General features: G+C 46.5%; 1 protein-coding gene across 1 annotated transcript; it reads left to right on the top strand.

Moving 5' to 3' along the window:
- The first annotated feature begins 7975 nt into the window (after positions 1–7975).
- Positions 7976–17598, top strand: LOC140250288 (L-threonine 3-dehydrogenase, mitochondrial). Its single transcript, XM_072332931.1, has 10 exons — positions 7976–8277; positions 8656–8767; positions 9943–10144; positions 10469–10511; positions 11816–11886; positions 12359–12508; positions 12608–12780; positions 13545–13635; positions 14521–14790; positions 14942–17598. Exons 3-10 carry the CDS (start codon positions 9961–9963, stop codon positions 15079–15081), a joined length of 1122 nt encoding a protein of 373 aa, XP_072189032.1. The 5' UTR covers positions 7976–8277; positions 8656–8767; positions 9943–9960; the 3' UTR covers positions 15082–17598.
- Positions 17599–18872: the final 1274 nt, after the last annotated feature.

Genomic DNA, 18872 nt, shown 5'->3' with positions numbered 1-18872 from the left:
TTGAGTCTGTGGTCTTGAGGCCAATGGCTTTAAGCTAAAGGAGGGGGAGATGTGCTGCTATTGCTTGAGCTTGCATTGCACCTTTACAATTGCTGTTCCAGTGCAGTTCTGGGTAGGGGAGAAATAAGATTAACAGTTAAAGAACAGGATCACTTAAAGGTGAGCTGCTCTCCAAATTGATGACCATCCTTTAAATCTGCAATTCTGCTCCTGTGTGGGAGAAGAAGAGGAGCTGTGCCATAACACAAACGGGATCCCGCCATCCTCCTTCCTGACTTACCGTCAGCCTTTCACTGACTTTCACAAAGCCCTCTCACCCTTTCTTCAGCTCCCTGCCCTTTCTCCCAACAAGAACGTTGCCTCCAGCCCAGGTATGACTCTCCCTTCCCTGTCATCGAGGCTCAGGGAGGCAGAGCAGCTTGTGGGAACACGTCCTGCTCTCTTAGCTTGCACTTCCAATATCCCTTTGTTAGCGAGTTTCTTGACTTAAGACTGGCTTTTCCTGTTTGCAGTCTCTTGAGACAAGAAAAATCCACTTGTATTTTTCCATCCTGTCTGGGTTTTGAAAACACCCAAGCTTCTTGATAGTTTCTAACCTGCTGCCTCTTGTAGAATCAGAATCCTAGAATGGTTTGGGTTGGCAGGGAGCTATGAGCCCACTCAACCCCAACCCTGCCATGGGCAGGGACACCCACAGATGTCCCTGTCCCCAGCCCCATCCATGGCCTTGGGCAATGCAGGGATGGGGCACCCACAGCCTCTCCTGGAGCATTTTTTGTACATAAAAGATAGCAAGGACTAGTGAGGCAAAAGACACCCAGTGTTTATTGCCCACAGGCAACAGTTGGGTGCATCATCCACGCTACTGAGCTGCTTTCTTGAGATCACAGGGTTCAGCTTTTTACCCTTTGGGGAATCTTTTGCCACCCTGTTGTTTTCTCCTTTCAGACCTTTGAGCTGCTACCTATCGCACTTTCACACTCTGGCCTCGGTTTTTCTTTCTTATCTTGCAGGGCTCTGTGCTCTTTCTCACAATTTGGCAACCTCCATACCCAAAGGCAGGGTTATCCAGCCGGGCCGTATCAGGGAGGCCTTGGAATTCAGCTGAACCTTTAGGACAGGGTGATGTGGAGGCCAGCTTGCTGCAAGTTCTGTCTGGTTCGTGTTTGTGCCACTTCAACACTCCGGATGGTTCTCTTGGTGTTGCAGGAGGTCAAATGGTTACCAAATCATATAATCATGGAATCTCCACGATTGGAAAAGACCTCTAAGATCACCCAGTCCAACCATCTTCTTATCACCAACATTTCCCACCAAACCACGTCCTTCAGGACAGCATGTAAACCTCTTGCCTCTTCATCAGTCTGGGGCATCTGCCATCCTGGCACGATTACTCATCAAGAAGAGATCTGAACTTGAAGACACACGTTAAAACCACCGGTAAGCAATTCAGACGCTCTGTGCATCATCCTTCTTGAGCAGTAAAAGCTCTTCTGCTCAACTGAACCCAATGGAAGTGTTCTTTTGCAGCGTGCGAGTTGGGCTCGGTTTGCTGAAGGTGCTGCACAGTTCACAGCAAATGAAGCAATACTGCTGACGCACCCGTAGCACTGCTTCCCCATGGGCTTTAAATGCAATCCCGAGGCTCTGCAGTCAAGCATGAGTTTTCTGTTTATTTTCCTGCTATAGCGTTTAAGAGAGACAGCTGTTTCTGTGAATGGTACTGTGAACGACAAGTGCTTTTTTTTCTATTGCAATCAGCACAAACCTGTATTTTGTGTAGGGTTTTCTTCTCGTCTTCTAAGCCATGCCCACGTCCTGCCCAGCCAGCGTTAAGGGATGCGATTAGTAGCTGTCGCATGTGGTTGGCTCCATCTCTGATCTCTAGTGATGGAGATGCGTGTGCAGTGGAGGGTTTTATTTTTGCTAGCAGAGCTGTGTGAAAGGTTTCCCTCCTGGGAAATTGCTTCTGCTAGTTTAAGGTTGGCCTTTATCCTGCCTGGAGTGTAAGAACTCAAAAAATACACAATACATATTATTGTACAATACACGTTTGGGTTTTTTTCTTGAAGTAGTTGAGCTTGCCAGAGTATTTACTTTTGGTACTTTCAAGAAAAGCAGTTTAGTATTTCAGGTTTCCGTTCTGGTTGCTGAGCTGAAGGATCCAGATCACTGAACCATGCCATGCTCTGAGACTCGGTGCTGTGTTTTCATGGTCTGGATGCTGCCCAGGCAGCTCCCCAGAGCAGGACACAGGTCTGAGTTGGCCTCGTGAATGCAATAAGTGCAGCCATGCTGGTCAGGATGAAGGCTCAGGCAGCTTTGTGCTTATCTCCAGCAACCACCAACAGTGGATGAGTAAGAAGAGAACACAGAATCACAGAATGGTTGGGTTGGAAGGGACCTCAAGGATCATGAAGCAACCTCCACATTGAATACCAGCCCAGGCTGCCCAGGGCTCCATCCAACCTGGCCTTGAACACCTCCAGGGATGGACGAGGCATCCACAGCCTCTCTGGGCGGCTGTTCCAGCACCTCACCACTCTCTTGGTAAAGAACTTTGCCCTGATACCCAGCCATCAACAGCAGATGAGTAAGAAGAGAACACAGAATCATGGAGTGGCTTGGATTGGAAGGAACCTCAGTGATCATGAACTGCTCCGCAATGGGCAGGGTTGCCAACCACTAATTGAGGCACCAGATCAGGCTGCCCATGGCCCCATCCAACCTGGCCTTGAGCACTTCCAGCAATGGCATTTCCTGCTGAAATGGCTCTTTCTTGTGTATGCAAAATTCCCAACTTGCTTGAGCTGGCAAGCTCTTCTTAGAATCGTGGAGTCATAGAATGGCCTGGGTTGCAAAGGACTGCAATGATCATCTGGTTCCAACCCCCTCTATGTGCAGTGTCACCAATCACCAAAGACCAGGCTGCCCAGAGCCACATCCAGCCTGGCCTTGAATGCCTGCAGGGATGGGGCATTGTGCCAAATTATGAAGATATTATCTAATGATACTGTATGGGATATGAAATTCCTCAGTGCTTTGCCTCTCCCCCGCTCCCACTGCACTGCCTTATTACCCTCAAGCAAAAGCAAGAACTACTTTTAAATCCTTAAGCTGATCTTCACTGATACTCCACGTGCTGCTGGTGGCTGCTCTGCTCTATCTATTAGCATCTGGGGAGGCTGTGGGAAATGCTTTTGCCTCTTCTTGATGCATCAAGCACGCACTTGACAAATGATTTTGCAGCTGTGCTAACGGCTCTGTTTTGCAAAGATCATCATTTTAGATTTCATTTTTAAATGCATTTTAACTTTTCTCTCCCAAAGTTTCTCCCTCCCCCTTCCCGACCCCCCAGGGGTTTTCTACCAGAATTCAGCTTTGCTTTCAAGTCAAAGCTTTGAGGTTAATGTTTTCATTAAATACACCGATATGCACTTAGCAGGCTTTTCTCAGGTCTGTTGATGAGGGTTCTGTATTTTCAGATGTGAAACCTTGTGGTTCCCTGGACCACAATAACCCCCAATGGATGCACTCAGCAGTTGCACACCTACTCCCAGGTATGGGAGACTGCAACCATTGATTTTACCAGGTGTTGAAACCCTAACAAAGCCTTTCAATATGTTAGCAGATGAAACCTGAGTTCATTTCCTCCTCTGCTTTGTTCCACTGCAGAAGAGTGACCCTGATGCTCGTGTTGCTTCTGTCCAGCTGTCTGTGATGGTGAGGAAGGGACTGGAGTGATGCAGAGCCTTTCCTACTCCATCAATGTATGTTATGATTACAAAGAGGTGTATTCATTGCCCTGATAGCTGCATGTGTACTGGGAAAAAATACTTTATGTGCTGAATGTTCATTAAGAAACACTGCAGTCCATCAGCACTCTAAGGCTGATTCAGGCTGTGGATGCCCCATCCCTGCAGGCATTCAAGGCCAGGCTGGATGTGGCTCTGGGCAGCCTGGTCTGCTGGTTGGTGACCCTGCACACAGCAGGGGGTTGGAACCAGATGGTCGTTGTGGTCCTTTTCAACCCAGGCCATTCTGTGTTTCTTTGATTGACTCTAAGGAGAGAAAAACACCGTGTAGTCCACTCCTTTCAGATCAGATGGCCACTTCCCATTTTCTTGATTACTGTAATTAAGGAAAGGATTGTCTGGTTTCTTTTCCATTGGAGTCTCCCCCCCAACACATGCAGGGCCACCAACCTCCACATTGAATACCAGCCCAGGCTGCCCTGGGCCCCATCCAACCTGGCCTTGATCACCTCCAGGGATGGACGGGGCATCCACAGCCTCTCTGGGCAGCTGTTCCAGCACCTCACCACTCTTTCTGCAAAGAACTTCCCCCTGATATTCAACTTAAACCTTTCCTCCTTGAGCTTAAAACCATCCCCCCGTCTTATCACTGTCTATCTGAGTAAAAAGTTGATTCCCCTCCTGTTTATAATTCCCTTTATGAATACTGGAAGGCTGAAATTAGGTCTCCTCGTTGAGGAAGGCAATTAAATTGTCCAGTGGCCTTAATGTCCGTGGTTCTTTCTTGTGTGTGATAAACTTGGTTTGAGTCTTTGTCTGATTTTTTGTATAAAATAGCCTGGTTTTTTCCTTTCCCAGTGTGCATTCCTTAACCCTTACTGTATTGCAGCATCTGCTCAGCACAGACCTGTAGAAGCTTGTCTTCATAACCAGGTCGGGCGTTGCTTAGTAGGATAAAGCCCTGTAAGGAAACCAGATCACAGTTTACCATAGAATTGAGTTAGATTCTGCCTTTCATTTCCAGAGCTTGCTACAAATGCATCCTTGTGTAGAGGCCTACACAGTCAAGGCCAGTAAAAGCACTGTTCTTACACATCAGATGTATCCTCCACCTGTTTTGTTTGCTTAGATGGAAAATAGCAAGGCAATGCAGAAATGGGCCCTTGCAGGGCTACTACCCTTTATTCACAACAACATGTTGACTGTAAGAAGGTAAGGACACAAAAGCATCCAGGGAGGCTTTATCCTGCAGCATTTGTGTGCAGAGTGCTGCATGCTCCCCTTACACAGAGAAATGTGACTGCAGCCACTGCAGTCTGTAAGATTTATGCCTGCAGTGCTGGAGCAGAACCTGCCGCACAACCCCCTCCTCTCTCCAACCAGCTGGAAATGCTGCTTTGCAGGCAGTGGCCTCACACTGTACTGAACAGCCAGGCAGGGGGTTGCCACCAGCAGAAGTGTTACCTCCTGCTCACCCACCTGAGGGGCCAACGCTTGGGTTTTCGCACTGCATAAGCTCACAGGAACCGGGGCGATGCCAGGTGAATGATGTGAAAGTCACTGCAGCGATGGAACAAAAGGCAAAGCAGATCTAAGCAAACCAATGAGAATCAGGTCGTTCTTTTAACAACCACAAAGAAGTGTTCGCAAGAAAAACCTTTTCCATCTCCTCTCCTCCGAGGGAACAGCAATCCAGTGTGACATGTTTGGGTGTCGAAGCAAAGCCAGCCACCCACAGAGGGAAGACTGGACTGGCTTTGACTGGGATGAGATTTTCCCTCGCCTGCCAACGCAATGTGACACCTTCCTGTGCACAAGCACAGCCCGCGTCAGATCTGTTGGGGATGATGAACATCAGGGTTAGGGCAGTTCAGCGCCACAGGGGGAAGATGTTTGTTCTGTTCATGGTCTTCGTGGTTGAGCTGTCACCAAACTGAAGTTCACCCTCCTTTCTTAGTGACTCTTTGTGTCTTCTTTGGCACGTTAAGTGACAACAAGAACTCGTGGCATCCGGAATTGACAACTTATTCATTGGTGTTGGCTGCTACGGTCTGAGGGTCACAGTCCATATGAAGTCAAGGCTGTTCTCAATAAGTGCACAGTCAGGACAGCTCTTGGCTTATCCAGGTGAGTGATCTGGTCCTACAAGTCTCCGGTAACATGAACTGAGTGACCCGGATCCAGTTTCTTACAGAAAAGCTATAGCATACCCTCTCTGCTGCCCATTAACACTGCCTGGTTCAGTCCATGTGCTCAAGAGCTGTTTGTCAGAGGATATAAAGACTCCGAGTGTGTAATAATGCAAGTGCAATTTAAGACAGGCCAGACAAAAGCATTCAATCATAGTGAGAGAACATTCGGACAGCATCTACCCCTTTGTTCCCCAGTTCTCTCCCACCTGATTGCAGAGACCCAACCTATATACTGCCTCAGGAAAGAAAACACGAAGGGAAACAAATCATTCCAGTGTTAACAGAGCCAGGTATCCATCCGATGGGCTCCGAAGAATAATGGTAGTCTTAACAAAGCCAAGCATCCATCCCCATGAGGGAAGGACCCCTTAAGTACTTTGTTAATTGCAACAGCTGTTAAGAAGGAATCAGGCAGTGAATTAAAGTGACAGTATGGAGAGATGGCTCTTGGTGGAGCCTGTAGGAGTGTTCACTTACAAATGGGCAATTGGAAACAAGCACAGGCTTAGCTTTTATTTGTAAGGAATGGTTGCCTTGAAGATTATTAATCGTGCCACCACAGCACCATCAATTCTCCCTGACTGCCCGGGCAATGGAGGGCTGTAATATCTCACTGATATTTCTCTTGCTAATCCTCACCTTCACATTTCAAATTCCTGCTGCTGCCTTTTCTGTTGCTGCATCCTTTCAGTTGCTCTTGTGCACAAACAGCAGCGAAGATTTCTGCCAGGTTTTGCTGTATAGAGAAACATCACAAATAAATGCTTTCCCCTTTTCCATCAAGCTCAGCAGCTCGTGGATGCATCAAGTCCAAAGTGCCTCTGCCCAGCAGGATGGGTCACTTGGTTGGTCTCAGGTGCAGGAACCAGTGTCCACTCAGTCAAGAAGATCCTCACAGAACAGAACCTATTGGAGTCATTGCTGTCTGAGCTGCCTTCAGAGCAGTTATGACACCCTACTTCTAAACTGGACACGTGCCCTATCAGTAGACAGGCTCACATTTACAGCCCCAGCTGATAGAGTAGTAAAGGAAACCCCTGTGTAGCTTCCAGCATATCACAAACAAGAGTCTGCTGGCTGATTTTGTGCAGGAGATGGGCGGTGCTGTTCCAAGAAGAAAACTCACCCTATTTATGTCCTTGCTGTTTAAGCTGAAGGCCATACAGTGGAGTTACATGGGAATGCAGTCAGTGATGCCCATCTTTAGGTAGAACTCCATAGAACCTCTTTTGTCTCAGAGAGGTTGCAGATGCTCCATCCCCGGAGTGTTCAAGACCAGGTTGGATGGGGCAGCCTGGGTTGGTATTAGATATGGAAGTTGGTAGCGCCTGCAATGAGGCAGGAAGGTCGGAGCTTCATGATCCTTGAGGTCCTTTCCAACCCAACCATCCTCTGATTCTCCTAGAGCCAATCCTCACAAGACTTATTTCCAGCTGCAAGTATCCAAATTGCTTCCAGAACTCCAGACCCTTTTCTTCCTTCTGTTGAGCTGTACTTCTAGCAAACCACACTCCCCCCCCCCCCCCCCCCCCCTTACTTCAAGCATTCCTATCTTGTACAAACACGACCAATATTAACTCCCCAAGTAATCTTGAAGAACAAAGACCCTGAGATAAGATTAGCTTACCGCAGAGGGTGTTTGTAAGGCTATTTTTCCCTTCCCTCCTGCTTGTGTATTTCACCCCTTGGCAAGCAGGCAGGGGGATTGCATAACAGCTTAGCTACTTGTAATTAGAGGGCACACAACTATATGTGAAGCAGGCACGTTATCCACTATGGATGACAAAGGCTTGAGCCCCTGGCTACAAAAGAGCCATTGGGCTGTGAGGGTCTGCAGCACAAACGTTATGGGGAGCAGCTGAGGGGGCTGGGATGGGTCAGTGTGGAGCAGAGGAGCACAAGGGATGACCTCATTGCTCCCTACAGCTCCTAAAAGGAGCTTGTGGTGATGCCTCTGCTCCTGGGTAACAGCGATAGGATGAAAGGGGGGGGGGGGTGACATTACATCATGCCCTGCTTGCATCACTCTGACGTCAGCCCCACGCTCTCCTCCCCTCTACATCACGTTCAGCTCCTCCCCTACCCCCCCCAACCCCCCCATCTCAGCCCCAGGCAGGAGGCAGCGGGGTCGGGGCTGGTTGGAAGCGCTGTGAGGGGCGGGGAGGGGCGGCCATGTTGAGACCCTCCTCCTTTTCTTCTACCCCTTAATGGGATTTTCCAGAACGGCCACGCGACTTTCTTTCTTATCTTTTTCTTATCACCGTCACCGTCCTATCGGTAACTAATAGAGGAGAACCGACTCGCTTGGATAAACATGTTTTGGTCGTAAGGTGAGTGACAGGTGCCTGCCTGTTATGTAACACGCTGCTCTGACTTGCTCAACGTCAGCCCACAAGCTGCTCCTTTCCCCTTCTTTTTTCCCCCTTTCTTTTTTCCCCTCTCCCTCCGCTTTCACTCAACAACATCCAGAACTTTCTGCCGTCCGGGGGGTGGGGGGGATGTTTTTGCTTTACCTTTCAGCACGGTTTTGCTCCACGTTTAACCCCATCCTTCAGCTGTCACCCCGGATTGGATGCATCTGTCAGCTCCACCACCCCTTTATCACAGCCTGACACACACCGGAGCCAAGCAGATGCAAACCCAGCGATATCCCCGCCTGCTGCTCTCACCCTCATGCTCTTCTTTCTTGTTGGCTTCTTTTTTTTCAGCTGTGGGACAACTCCTACTTTCCGTCTCCTTTTGATTGGCTTCCCAAAGAGGCAGTGTCCTATAAATTGCAGCCTGCGCTGTGCTTCGGTCCTATTGCCGGCCGAGGGACAGGTGAGTACAAGAGGTAATGCGTTCTGCAATGCCCTGCATCGTCCTCAACGTTGGTTTGAATTAGTGGGGTTGGGGAAAGAACTGCAGCGTTGCAGCCTGGGCTGGTGGTTGGTGAGCCTGCATGTAGCAGGGGGTTGAAACCGGATGGTCATTGTGGTCCTTTTCAACCCATGCCTGCATGGTTAGCTAAAGGATTTTCTATGTCTGGTGTAGAATGCTCACAGCTCTTTTGGGTCAGCGCATAAATTCCCCTGTTATGCCTGTATGTTTATCCTATGAGTGCATTCAGAGCAACTGGTTCAGAGATTGGGAATCAGACCTGATCTCAATGGCAACTAATGTGAAGCGTACTGTGCATTTAGAGCTCGAGATGTCAAATGCTGCTTCAGGTACTGTCAGGGAAAGCGTTATGGATGAGGTACCCTATGAGGCTGTTGTGTCCCTCAGGCCCTTCCCTGCAGGGCTGCCTTCCTTTGCAGCCTTGTAAGCTGAGCTGTGCTCATCAACACTGGAGGATCAAGGTAGGAGAGAGATCTCACAGCCTCTTGGATAGCAATGAGTTGCATCTGAGGTTAAGTCCATTCAAATAGCCAGAAAATTCCTCACTGCCTGTATTGCCTTAAGTGAAAATATGACCCTAATTAATAGCATGTTTGCTTTCCTGTGCTCATTGTAAGCTGGTGCTTCCAGATACCTGCAGCAATTAGCTGGTGTCATTTCTTGTTGCCTTCCATCTTCCTGTATTTCATGCTTATATGCCCAGCATGAAGGGAACATAATTGACAATGTGATGCCAAGCAAGCCACGTTTTGGAGAAGACAATTACAAGTCTGAAGGATTTTAAGGAAGAATTCTGCATTTGCTGTCTGTTGTGCTTGAAATCGTGTTTTCTAGTGTAAAAAGGCTTAAATTTGAGCTCTATTCTAGAATAATACTCCTTATACTGGAGCCTGTGCTGAGGCTGTGGATATTTCATTGTTCTCTCTCTGTTGAATACATTACCTCTATTCATCTTCCTTCCCAGGCTGCTTCTAGCAGACGTGGCTGTGGGTTGGCACATCAGCTGGGCTTTGGATTGCATCAGGCCTCTTTTAAAGAGTATTCTAAAGGAGTGTTTGAGAAGCTGAGCGTGCTTTTGAGTCATCTGTGACCGCTGTTTCCTCCTGTTCTCACAGCCTGTGTGAAGAAGGAAGATGCCAATCGTCAGAAACGTGAGCCGAGCTGTCAGCCAGCTGCTGCAAAACCCTGCTTGTGGATGCGGGCTTTCCATCGTGCCTGTTCGATGCATTGGCATCTCACCCCGCCAGGTGGCCTCTGATGCAAGCTTCCACTCGGTTTCTTTTTCCGAGTCCGATCATCCTCGGGTGTTAATTACAGGTCAGCATTGCTGTTGTAACTGTCTGCCTGCTCCAGGACTGGCTTTTCAGCTGCCCAGAGAGGCTGTGGATGCCCCGTCCATCCCTGGAGGTGTTCAAGGCCAGGTTGGATGGGGCAACCTGGGCTGGTATTCAATGTGGAGGTTGGTGGCCCTGCCTGTGGTGGGGGGCTGGAGCTTCATTATCCTTGAGGTCCCTTCCAACCCAACCATTCTGTGATTCTCATAAGAGAAAAAGCACACGTTTCTGCTGTGATGCAGGTGCTCCTGGGATGCTGTGTTTCGGTACCACTTCTCTGTTTTATCTCCTGTGTGTTGTCTTTTAGGTGGGCTCGGTCAGCTCGGTGTGGGACTTGCGAAGCTCCTCAGGTATGTCACGATTCTTTGACTCCATAGCAGTGAGGAACTCCAACTCAAGTCACAACATTGAGAAGTGATAATATACGGGGAAGCTGTTCTTTAAAAGAATCCTGCTGAGAAATGCAGTTTTTTGCTGCTCGATTTCCTACGTAACCTTAAACTTTTAGCAATGTTTGTTTAGTTTCTGTCCTTGCTTTGTGTTCACTGATGGACTTTCAGTGTGCACGTTGGTCACGGCTCCCAAAATAGTTCTATCCAAGAGGCTGACCACTGAGTTTGGTGTGTTCCTGGTTCAATGGGAGTACTGAGAACTAGTATCCTCTGAGCATGGGCAGCTAAATAAGGCTGTGCTTCACTGCCTAGGAGAAAAAGCTTGGGATTTTATATGGGTGCTGTGGGAGAGGAAAGGAGTACCAACATCCATGTGAAGAAAGCAAGAGCTTTGCTAACTACGCAGTGTCTGCACTGAACAACTGCTGACCTTTTTCTCTATGAGAGGTTTCAGGAATAAGACGCCCTGCTTAGTGCAGTGCAAATAGAGATCAAGCTTCCTTCAAGATTGTGTTCCTTGGCATTTTATAATTGACAAACTGTGGGCTGATGCAGCAGAAGTAGTAAAAACAAAGTGCATTCCTTCTGCTTCTTTCTCTTTATCCACCTCACACACACATGTACCTTATATCTACCAGCTCTCATCGCTGTCCATATACTCCCTACTCAGCTCCAGAGTGTAATTTGCTTGCAGGCAGTGTTTGGTCTGTGATAAAAGGGAGCCAACGTGCTGCATTTGATGCCATGCTGCGGTTTGAATGTCTTCAACCATTTCTAGGATTTATTTAGTGCCATGCAAATAATGGAAGGCTGCACCGTACTCCGATTCCGTCAGACTTGCTTTCCCAGACGGTGCTGATTAGAACAGTACAAGGCTGAGATGACTTTATCAGTTCTGTTTACCCTGCTGATAGGAAAACAGCTGCTGTTACAGCACGCCCAGTGGCTTTTTGGTGTCTGGGGGGGGGGGGAGGGAATAGATTTTATGGATCAACTTCTTTCTTAACTTGTTTTCTGAAAGGTTGATGTGTCTCTCAATAGAAAGGCTACCAGAACTGATTTACTGCTTTCCTAAGATGCTGTATTGATGCTGAAGAGAAAGCAGAGGTGGTTTGTTTGGTTTTAAGAGAGCGATTCATTTCAATAAAGGATTTGTTTTCCTTTTGACGTTGCTCCTGCTAACCAAAATGGCAGAAGAGCAACCGATGAATTACTGCGAAGGCTGTGGACTCACTGTACCGTGTGGGTATTTTTTTCTACAGGAAACGGTTTGGAAAGAACAATGTGATCTTGTCTGACATTCGTAAGCCAGCAGATCATGTTTTTCATAGTGGTAAGTGCCTGGGGGAGCAGATGGAAAAATACACTGGTTTTACCAAGGTCTAAATGATGTGTGGCTTACTGGGCAAGTCGCTGTTTGGGACTTGTGGATAGCGCCTCCATTGCAAGGCAATTTAGATGATGAGTGTAGAGTATGTCTTCTGGACTCTTGTGTTTCCATTAAACCTTAATAATGCACATAGATATCTGAATAGGAAATACTAAGTGTTTCCTTTTCTCGTGCCATTGGCTGGGTAAAACAGCAGTTCTTGAATTGATCTATTAAGGAGAAGGTGGCAGTTCACCTTGATTTCTCCTTTCTGTTTCCTAATGTATTGGCTGCTGTTGGTACCAGGGGTCCATTTTGCTGGGCAGTCAAATCCCAAACAGAGGAATGGCAGAGGACCAATCTGAGTTCCATCTTGAGCTTGCCTTGACTTCCATGCTTCTCAGTGCTCATTTTTCTTCTGGCTCCTTTCTTTTAGGCCCTTTCATCTACTCAGACATCTTGGACTACAAGAATCTACGTGAGATAGTGGTGAATAATCGCATAACGTGGCTCTTCCACTATAGTGCTTTGCTCAGTGCTGTTGGAGAAGCAAACGTCCCCTTGGCCAGAGCTGTAAATATTACTGGTATGTGACAAGGTTTTCAAATTCATGATTCCTATAAGCTTCCTTTAGAGGCTTGAGCAAGTGCAGTGAGTGTTCTGATAAAGCCTGATATTGTTCCAGGTTTACACAATGTTCTGGATATTGCAGCCGAGCATAATTTGCGACTCTTTGTTCCAAGCACGATTGGAGCCTTTGGGCCCACCTCTCCTCGAGATCCAACTCCTGATCTCTGCATTCAGAGACCGAGGACCATCTATGGTGTCTCCAAGGTTCACGCTGAACTGATGGGAGAGGTGAGAACTTGCCTTCTTCCATTAAAGTTCTGGGAGAGTTTCATTGATTGGCGGTGGGTTTTCTGCCTCTGTTTCCTTCCTTTAGGCTTCAGTACTCTATAGGAGACTGAGGCAGCAGGAAAAAGTATTTTTGAGTTCTGTAGGAATAAGCATTAAGAATTAGAAACTGACCAGTTTTAGTTTTGATACCATTTCTTTCCATGATTCTTTCGACTTTGACCTCTCTTCCTTATCTGCCAATGTGAATGACGTTGCATTAATGAAAGCATACAAAGCATTGGGAAAGCACAGTAGGCAGTGGTGACTTTTGCCTACTAAAAAGTAAAAAATAAACAAAAACTCCTCACTTCTGCACAGTCAAAACCATGAGAGTCTGTACAGGCAAACTTGCACTTGGCACAGGTTGTCCAGAGAGGCCTTGGTGCCCCATCTCTGCAGACAGCCAAGGTCAGGCTGGATGGGCTCTGAGCACTGATGGAGCTGTGGGTGTCCCTGCTCAGTGCAGGCAGTGGGAAGAGATGGCCTTTAAAGGTTCCGTGCAACCTAAACCATTCTGTGATTCTATGAACTTCTCTGTTGGCTCTGTATCAGAAACTTACAAATACTGGATCCAGACCCTATGTTAAAAACCAGTCCGTATGGAACTAGGTGATCTTAAAGATCCCTTCCAACCCAAAGCCATTCTGCTGGTGTTCCTATGGAAGCAATGAGCTGTGAGGCCTAGCTTTGTTGTGTAAAACTATGCTCCTCTCCTTCCTCTGTAGTACTACCATTACCGATACGGCCTTGACTTTCGCTGCCTGAGATACCCAGGAATCATATCTGCCGACTCGCAGCCTGGTGGGGGAACAACTGGTAAGTGGTTTGTGTGCCTTTCTCAATGTTGCAGGCAAGAACAGCAAATCCATAAGCCAGTGGAGTCATTTTTGATCTGCTTATAGAATTTAATAAAGCATCAGCATAGAGATTCTGTTTCAACTGGAAGTTGTGACGGTACTTTTGTCCACTGCAACCTTAGAGTGTACTTTGGTAGTCTTTACCTTTAAGTGCTATCTGAGAGAGTTTGGCTTAGTTCTGCTCATTGTGAGACCATTTTCTATTAAAAGAAAATAGTGAATTCAGGTCTGCTGTCTTGCTGCAGTGCGGAAATGCTAGAGTGACTTCAAGATAGTTTGAGATGGCTTCTCGCATTCTGCTGTATCTTGTAAATCAAACACTCCTGCTGGGTTTTAGATGGGAGACTGGTAATTTAGTCAGGCTGAGGGAGCTGGGCTTGTTGAGCCTGGAGAAGAGAAGGTTTGCAGGGTGACCTAATTGCAGCCTTCCAGTATCTAGAGGGAGCCTATGAACAGGATTGGAGTCAACTCTTTAGAAGGGTAGATGACAGCAGAACACACGGAAATGGTTTTAAGCTTGAGGAGGAAAATTTAGGTTGGATATAAGGAGAAGTTCTTTACTATGGGAGTGGAGAGGTGCTGGAACAGCTGCCCAGAGAGGCTGTGGATGCCCCGTCCATCCCTGGAGGTGTTCAAGGCCAGGTTGGATGGGGCCCTGGGCAGCCTGGGCTGGTATTAAATGTAGAGGTTGGCGGCCCTACGTGAACTGGGGTGTTGGAGCTTCATGGTGCTTGAGGTCCATTCCAAGCCAGGCAATTCTATGATTCTATGATCATGTGGAGACTGGTTACAATGTGAGCAGTAGGTAAAGGTAGATACACACATCTATTCTACTGTTCTACAGATTACGCTGTCCAGATTTTCCACGATGCCATTAAGACTGGCAAATTTGAATGCAACTTAAAGCCGGACACCCGCCTCCCTATGATGTACATTGATGACTGTCTGAAAGCAACTCTAGAGGTCATGGAGGCTCCTGCAGACGCACTGAGCATGAGGACATACAACATCAGTGCCATGAGCTTCACTCCTGAAGAGCTGGCACAAGAGGTGCAGAAGCACGTTCCTGAGCTTCAGGTTACCTACAATGTGGATGCGGTCAGGCAGGCCATAGGTGGGTATTGCTTGGTCTGGTGGCTGGTGACCCTGCACATAGCAGGGGTTTGGAATTGGATGATCATTGTGGTCCTTTTCAACCCAGGCCATTCTGACATTCTGTTATTTTTCCTAAACCTAATGCTCCTTGTTTCTTCTTTTTACTGCAGCTGACAGCTGGCCAATGAACTTTGATGACAGCAATGCCCGGAGAGACTGGGGATGGAAACATGATTATGACCTCCCTGAATTGGTGTCTACGATGTTTAGCTTCCTTGGGTCTGATTCCAGGATTGCTCAAGTTAACTGAAATATTTTGTCCAGTGTTTCCAGATTTCCACAGAGGACCAGGAAGAAATGGCTAAATCAGTTCTATAGTTTTGAGTCTTAAAGCATGTCAATTATTAGCTTTCCTAAGTAGCAATGGAGTTGGGCAGAAGGATACTGTAGCTGGAGTGCTCTGTTATAGATAAGCAATGTCATTAGGTGCTGTCTCCAAGCACCCATAGTACAGAGCTCTAGAGCTTTCACGTTCAAGGAACTAGGAACAAAAAGCACGTACTCTTGGTTGATGAATCTCCAGTCATTCTTTCTGCCTCGTATCCAGCGAACAACATGGGGCAATACTGTCAAACCTGATGTTTCAGGAACATCCCACTGTGTTAAAAGATGTTTCTCCATTTCCCTAGTGGAGGTTATTGGGTCATAGTAAGATACGATCCTTTCCTCTCTGCTTACGAAAGAGAGAAACGAGCTACTTGATGTTTCCGAATTGCCAGCAGGGTTTTTTGCAGCTGTAGTTTAAAGTCAAATTTTGGTTAATATTTCATATTTATATGTATATGTTACTGTATAAACATACCATTCTCTACCTGCAGGGCATACAAAGTAACATTATTCTTGTAATACCTATAAATGTGAAGAGGAAAAGAACTTGAATTCTCTTTCTGCTTTAAATATGGCAGGGTTTACAAGCTAAGCTTTTCCTGCTGTTTCAAAACGCTGCTGCCATCAGTTCAACCTCAGTAGATCCCGAATACAGAAAGCTGTTACGTTTATGAGAATTCAGGGTGTATTTCAAGAAGACAATGCCCAGGAGTGGGGTTACTGTTAATTAATGCTTCTTCATGTTATCCCGGTTGCTTACTGTGCTAGCATTATTACATGCTGCCTGGAGCAAGTTCTGAAGTTGGGCTGATGATGGAGACTTATTTACATTAGATGTTGACCTTGGAAATCTGTTCACGTTGGCTGCTTTTTCTGTATGTGCTGCAGATGTTTTTTGTAGCTGCTGTTTGTGTGTGACTGTCACACGCTTCTATTCTTTAGAGAGGATTCCAGAGGCTGAAACCATCTCCAAGCTACAGTTGAGGCCTGTTCTGCTCATTGAGTGTAATGCACAGGAGATTCTAGGATTAACAAGGGAATGTTAGTAGAAGGATGCAGAGAAGATGTGTCTATCCAGAAGCTACTTACGAGACTTTGAAAGTGAGAAATGACAGACTGGAGAGACAGGAAAGCCTTTTAAGGTAATACAGCAGGGAATTCCCTAGATGAAGCTCTCCGTCTTTTTTGCCTTGCATACTCCGGCTGCCCATGTAGGTGTTACATTCAGTATTTTCTGGTCTGTGTTGTTCATTGAGTTTTCTATGACAAGGCTTTGGTAACTGTGAGTCTGCTGCACTCTGTAGCCCTGCAGTGTTTCTCCAGTCAGTGGCCAACTGCTGTGACCCGATTTCTGCCTTTTTATGAGGGAATCTACACACCGCAGGGGAAAAAATGGTTTTCTCATGAAAGTAACCTTCAAACAAAGATGATACGGTGAAAACCAGGGATCCTTTTAAACATTTATTGAAGTATCTCTTGGTTTTGTATGTATCTTACTGCTTTATCTGTTGGCGAAGCGTGTTTCCCAGGTAGTTGAGCTCAAAACCCTCCGAGGTTGTGGCCTGTGCTTAAAACTTTCTTTATGATGTTTACAAGGCAAGTTTTTAAACGTTCACCACTGTTCCAGCTCTTGTGTTGTTCAAGTGTAATATTTGGCCCAATGGGCCAGCGAAGTTGGGCTCATTCATATCATCCAAGAATAGTCTGACTGTGGTTTTGTCCTCTGCCATGCTAAAACAGGATTATCTGCCATTCAACTGTTACACTGATCCATCAGATGAAAGGCTTAAAAGGACTTAAAAAGTGTTGTCCATTCTAGTCCTTAAATCAGCACTGGGGGGGACTCCTGGTTGCCTCCATTCCATGCAACCAACCAAAGAGTTGCCGATGGATCTGATTCCATTTCTTTAATATAGAGAAAGTCACAGGGTCCCGCTCCGTTCACCCTTATTCAGAGCTCAAGTTAATGCTAAAAGGGGTGAAGAACAAAAAATACTCTTCCTTCTGAAGCGAGCTGTCCTTCATTGTGGCACTGCACAAAAGCTTTAAGTTGTTCAAGTGCAGGTGAGAATCAGACCTACGGCATTTTAAACAGCGTGTTGTCTACCAACAGTGGCTGACTCATTTAGGAGCGTTCTGGTTTTTAACCTGTGACCAACAATGCCTTTTGTGTTTTCTTTCTGCCTATCTTCCCTGTAACTTCTCTCGTTAACTACGCTACGGTATTTTCTGTACTAAACCAGTTGGATGTGGTTCGACGCGTACAACTTTTTCTACCAGTTTGAAGTCTTGACTTCTGGGCTCAGATTTTCCCATGACGTTTGAGTGCTGCAGCTGTTACCTATTCAAGAGGGTGACAAAAAAGAAGTTAGGGATATCTTTTTCAAATGGCTGCAAGTTGTGGGTGATGCCTACTTTAATAAAGTTCTATACGGATGTCTTTGCTTTGTCATCCTTGGTTGGACCATGTCGGTGCCGTGATCCGTGTTGCAGAAGGATGCTGGTAAGCACTGAAAGCTTTCCTTTTGCTGCAGAAGCGATGGATAATTTGAAGTAGAGATTCATTCCTTGACAGTCTATGCAGTGGCTCTCAGACATTTGTATGTACACTTCCTGCTGATTATTCCAATTGCTCTGTATAGTAGGTAGTTAATCACAGGCAGATACAACTTGTTTACCCCTTTAACATCAGCAAGCTGCTAGGCAAATATCTGGACTGTGTATTGTAGGTAGGTGGCTGTAGCCCAAACTCTGTGGGTTTCAGATTTCCTTCTGTCACTTCTAGATTTCCTACCCCTTTTGTAGGGTATGAAAAGCCAGTTGAGTCTGTGCTCAGTCATGTTTCTGTTGACCTCTGTGTCTTCAAAATCACACAAAAATAGCGATGTTCTGATGGAGATAGCTTTAGATCACCGTTCTAGAGGGAGGTGGGATGCAAATGGATGAGGCCAGGCTCTTTCTGGTGCTGCATAGTGATGGGACAAAGAGCAATGGCCTAAAACTGGAACATAGGAAGTTCTGTACTAACATGCAGAAGAACTTCTTTACAGTAAGGGTGATGGAGCACTGGCATAGGCTGCCCAGAGAGGTGGTGGAGTCTTGTTTAAGACCTATCTGAACACCAATGTGTGTTACCTATTGCAGGGAGTTGCTTTAGCATGGGTTGGACTCCATCTCTTGAGGTCCCTTCCAACCCCTGCTGTACTGTGATTCTGTTATTACCCTCAGGTCCTAAATCAGAACCTGCAAAAGAATATCATTTTCAGTTTGCACTTCAGAGACTTGAGAGCACTTGTCCTTGAAACCATATTCATGCAGCAAAAACAAAAGCCTGGTAACCTTTTTACTTTTAATTCTCAGATTTACTTCTGCCTGGATTGCTTTGGAGTCAGCCACTGACTTTGCTGATCTCTGTTTCCATTTAAGAAGGAGCACAAAGCTGGAGCAGTGCTGATACTGTGGTGCTTGGTAAATGATACTAAAAAGAGTTAACAAAGAAACTCAGCACTTTCTCAAGGTGAGAGTGCTGCTGGAGTCTGTTTGTTGGCATCCCATAGGCTTCAAAGCTGGTGCTCAACTACAGGCTTCTATAGCAATGTGCTATTAAAGCCCATGCTACTGAGCTTGGAACAGAGCCTTCCTCCAGTGCTCAGCAAAGGACCTTCCTGTCCTGTGTTTTAGGATTCTATTGGGTGACTGATTCCTAACATGGCA

The sequence above is a fragment of the Excalfactoria chinensis genome, chromosome 3 (assembly GCF_039878825.1).
Source record: "Excalfactoria chinensis isolate bCotChi1 chromosome 3, bCotChi1.hap2, whole genome shotgun sequence".
NCBI lineage: Eukaryota > Metazoa > Chordata > Aves > Galliformes > Phasianidae > Excalfactoria > Excalfactoria chinensis.
The sequence above is the reverse complement of the archived record's forward strand: the minus strand, read 5'-3'. Positions and strand labels throughout refer to the sequence as shown.